At 29.9% G+C, this 4,242-nt stretch overlaps 1 protein-coding gene across 1 annotated transcript in view; it reads right to left on the bottom strand.

Moving 5' to 3' along the window:
• LOTGIDRAFT_153208 (hypothetical protein) overlaps positions 1–1,484 on the bottom strand; it is a gene marked incomplete at both ends in the record, with an annotated part of 5,297 nt that extends 3,813 nt beyond the window's left edge. Inside the window, 2 exons of the mRNA XM_009057129.1 lie at positions 736–841; positions 1,455–1,484. Of these exons, the coding sequence (XP_009055377.1) occupies positions 736–841; positions 1,455–1,484 (136 nt within the window). The remainder of the gene's footprint in view (positions 1–735; positions 842–1,454) is intronic.
• Positions 1,485–4,242: the final 2,758 nt, after the last annotated feature.

Here is a 4,242-nt window from a genome sequence, read left to right on the forward strand (position 1 = left end):
AGAGGACGACGGGGGAAACACGTCGAAACGTTGCATAAAACTTTAACCAGTGATTGTTGTTCCATAAAGCTGTGTCTATATAAGATACAAACACAATTCAAAGTGCTAGTTGACCATTCACAACAAAATTAAATGCGAATGAAGTGAAAGAAGTTCTACATCAAATAAGGCATAATAATACAAACTATAGCAGAGTATGAGTAATAAATTCAAATTTATTGACGTTATTTATCTAAAACAAAATGTGTTTTTATACTACATTTAAGTGTAAAAAAAATACATTGAGAAAATTATCGGAGCAAAATTTGAAGGGAACTAAAAGAACTAAATAAAATAAACAATCCGTGCAAAATAAATTTTCCTTAAATAGACAATAATATGAAAAGAAATCATGCCTATTAATACCTGAATGATGGAGAGCTTGTCTGGCTTTTGCTAGATGAATCAAAGAAGTTAGTTCCATAAATCCAAATGTTCAAAAATAGATTACATCTTTCAGTACATAATTTTATTACATGTGTTATGAAGAACACAAAAAAAGCTAAAATTTATAGCCATAAGAGATATTATAAAGGAAAATGTCTCATTAGGTCTTAACAGGATGACCCACATTTATGGTTTTTCAGAAGTATGTATCAAATGACTTTCTTTGTTTGAAAGTGATAAGTCAATTTGGAATTAATATACTTGCAAATAAGATACTGTAATATATATACAAAAGATTTAATTAAATACCTGCAGGGTTAGTAACTCGTGGTGTTGGAGAATAGGTACTAGCTATTTCTTCTGCATCAGGCACATCTAGAGATTCATCATATGGTTGGTTTTGGTGAAGTTTAGCCTACAATTTACGATAAAAAATACTATTTTTTGGGTCCATAGAAATATAAGGTTCAGTGATTTTACATTTGAAATAGACACACTTCCCTCCCAGAAAATTCATTTGAAAATGACCTAATTTTTATACTCCAAATTCCCATCTGTACAATCATGTTTACAAGTAATAATATTTCCAGAGCTTGACATTTTCAACTTAAAGACATTCTAAGACCCTCATTAGTATTTTGTAGTTGATATTTCAATTCATACGAAAATTATTGGCAAAATACAATTCAGAAATCATTTTAGTCGGAGAGTAGTTATTGTCTTCAAAATATTATTAATAAACAATACTTGATTTCAGAATTTTCAATTGAAGCCCCACCCTGATCTAATGAGATATTTGATCTGCTAATACTTTGCATAAAACCTGGCCAGTGCCAAAGATATTTTACTGACAGTTTGAGTTTGTTTACATTAGAAACCAACATTGTAGCTCTGCTATAGCATTTGTCCAGATCAATTTATGAAAGTGTACCTTATATATCAATCGTACTTACTATTCAAAACAATCAAATCAAGTTTAATCAAGCTAATTGTACAACTCAATTGAGTAAATTGTCAAACTGACTTACGTTTGTTCTTTCTTCATCAGAGTCCGCCATACTTGTTTAGGAATTTGCTAAGGCTTTGTGGGAAGTATGAACGTTCGAGATGACCAAATCAAAGCGGATCAAATAGGGTAGTACATTACCATAGAGTTATATTGTATAAAGAGAGAGTATAGATTAATAATTATGTAGTTATAATAATAAATCAAGCCATTCAGTCCTTAATTTGTTTGTGAAAAGTATTAGTTTTCATTAGATGAAAAAATTTCAAAATGATCAGAGAGTGAAATAAGTTCTTGTGGGTGTAGCATTCGAATACTGTAAATTCTTAAGTTTTTTGGGGTATTTTCGTATCGTAAAATTTCGCCTGATATTAAAATCACTATTCGAGTCAATTGCAATTTGTTGAGATTGACTTACAATAATATCAAATTTATCACAAAATTTTATAGACTTGTCCATCACTCCATTATTCTTGGGTTCTCGTGGTATTATGTTCGAAACCAAAATCTGTAGCTAATAATTATAATCGCTTTATTTCTTCTTCTAAGATCTTGACTATTTTTCATATTTCTGACAATGTAAACAAAATTATGCAGATTTTTGTTATCTATTACGTAGAAATTGAGCGTGTGAATAATAAAAGTCTTCATGTCTTTTCCTGTCAGTAAAACTCAAAGACGGAACACTGTTGAAAGTGGAAGTTTTTTGACTCCTGTTGACAAGTCATCTGTCACAACATCAAGTGCACCGAATTTAATAGACAAACTCAATTCTACTCCTTCAAGTTGTGGTTCTAATATTGGTGGTTTGGGAAGAACAAATCTGTTTAATCTATTCTCCAAATCAGTTGAAGATAATTTACCTGATAAAGCCAATACAGTTATCAAATTTTCCAAATCTTCATTGTAAGTATGTAATAATGGGCTTGCTCATATTTTTACATATGATAACCCAACAGTCCAAGGGTACAATAAAGGCAACAAAGAATAAACTGGCCCTATTATGTTGAAATTTGTTTAGTCGATAATATGCAATATTGTATTAGTGTTGTAATAATATATTACATGAATCATAACTGAAAGTACTGGTATAAATACTAAAATTATGATTTTCTCATTTCTAACCATAACAGTACAAGCACAAAGTTCATTGTTGGACATGTTTCATTATCTAGCCTCTGATAACTAATCTTACAGGTGAGATTCTTGACAGCCTAGGACCTGTTAATTGATCATGGATGTTTTTATGTAAAGAGACATATTATATTTCTATCTTCAATATTTTTACTTAAGCTTATACACTTTTGTAAAAATGGAAATTATTTTAGATGTAGTGACCAGTGTCAGAAGTACTGACTGGAAAGTATCAAGAATCAGAGGGAAGACTAAGTGATTGATTCTTCATTGGGTCAAGTCTAATAAAAGTTGACTTTTGTGGTAACATCATGCACTCAAATTCATTAATTCAAGCTAGTATTAGAATACCAACTGGATACAAATCAATATTAAAGGTAGTCACAAATACTTGAGCAGTCTGAGAGAGATATAGACAAGATATGATACCCTACAATAGAAGTTCATTTGATTTGCTTATCAAAACACTCTTTCACATAAATAATTCTATAAATATTCTGATTTAAACTTAAATTGTGACATACTGGTACTGTTGACTGTTTGTGTAATATTTTGTTAACACTTGACTGACCTTTTCCTGTTCAATTTCCATGACTAATCTTTAATAATTTTCAGGTTCATTGATTCTAAAATCTGATATATATATTTGTACATAAACAAAACCATCTGTATCAAGAGAAAATTTGTACATTAAATAGTGCAATTTGTGTCATTCTTACTCTGGTATAAGGAAAAAATAATACAAATGTATTGTGACATAAATAATGGAGTTAATTTTTTTTTTCATTTTGAAAAGTGATTTTTCAAATGTTTCAAATGTAATATTTTAAGAACCATGGAGAAAAAATAGAAAATCTGCATGACTCAATTTTGGCAATCTTTAACCAACATCCATGTCTCATTCTGTTACAAACTGTATTGACTCAAATTATGAAAATATTGATATATCGTGCAATCAAGCTGATTTTTTATAATAACTATGGTAATTAAAAAGGATTGTGTTTAGAGCTAAGTACTGGCAGGTATTATTTATCACTATCTAGGTCACCTGAAACTAAATATTGATTATTTACCACAATGGTGGTTGTTATCAGGCCATATTTGAAATATACAGGTCATGATATATGTCAGATTAGATTAAAGAGAATATTTAACCAGACCTGTATATAATTCTTTGGTAAATTTTTTTTTTTTGCACAGAACTAGTTATTTAACCTTTTCCAATGAATCCAAGACTTCAATAGAGTCATACATCAAACAGTTTGGCACATTGTTATTTTAATATTAAATTATGTATAAGAGTGATTCAGTTATTGTTTTTAGACTGTCTGAAGTGTAGCCTGCTTATAATGAAGTGATGTTTTGTTTCTGAAATGAACAACGGTCGATCCTGAAGTACAAAATTGACTAGAGATGAAGACATTTGTCAGTTTTGTGTGATTTTGTTTCCAAAATTACAAAAGTATAAGGATGTAATCATCCAAAATGATAAAAATTGGAAATTTGTTGCAAGGTGGAATGTTATGAATTTTGTGTTCCCATTAGACCTATGCAGTGAAGGAAGTAGCTGAAAGGTCCTGAGAAATTTTCAATGAAGGAAAGAATATTGGGAGAATCAATTATTTTGTCTAGGTTCCAGATTGCCCCTTTGTCTACAGCCAATGAAGAGATACTAA

The sequence above is a fragment of the Lottia gigantea genome (genome assembly GCF_000327385.1).
Source record: "Lottia gigantea unplaced genomic scaffold LOTGIsca_3, whole genome shotgun sequence".
Lineage (NCBI taxonomy): Eukaryota > Metazoa > Mollusca > Gastropoda > Lottiidae > Lottia > Lottia gigantea.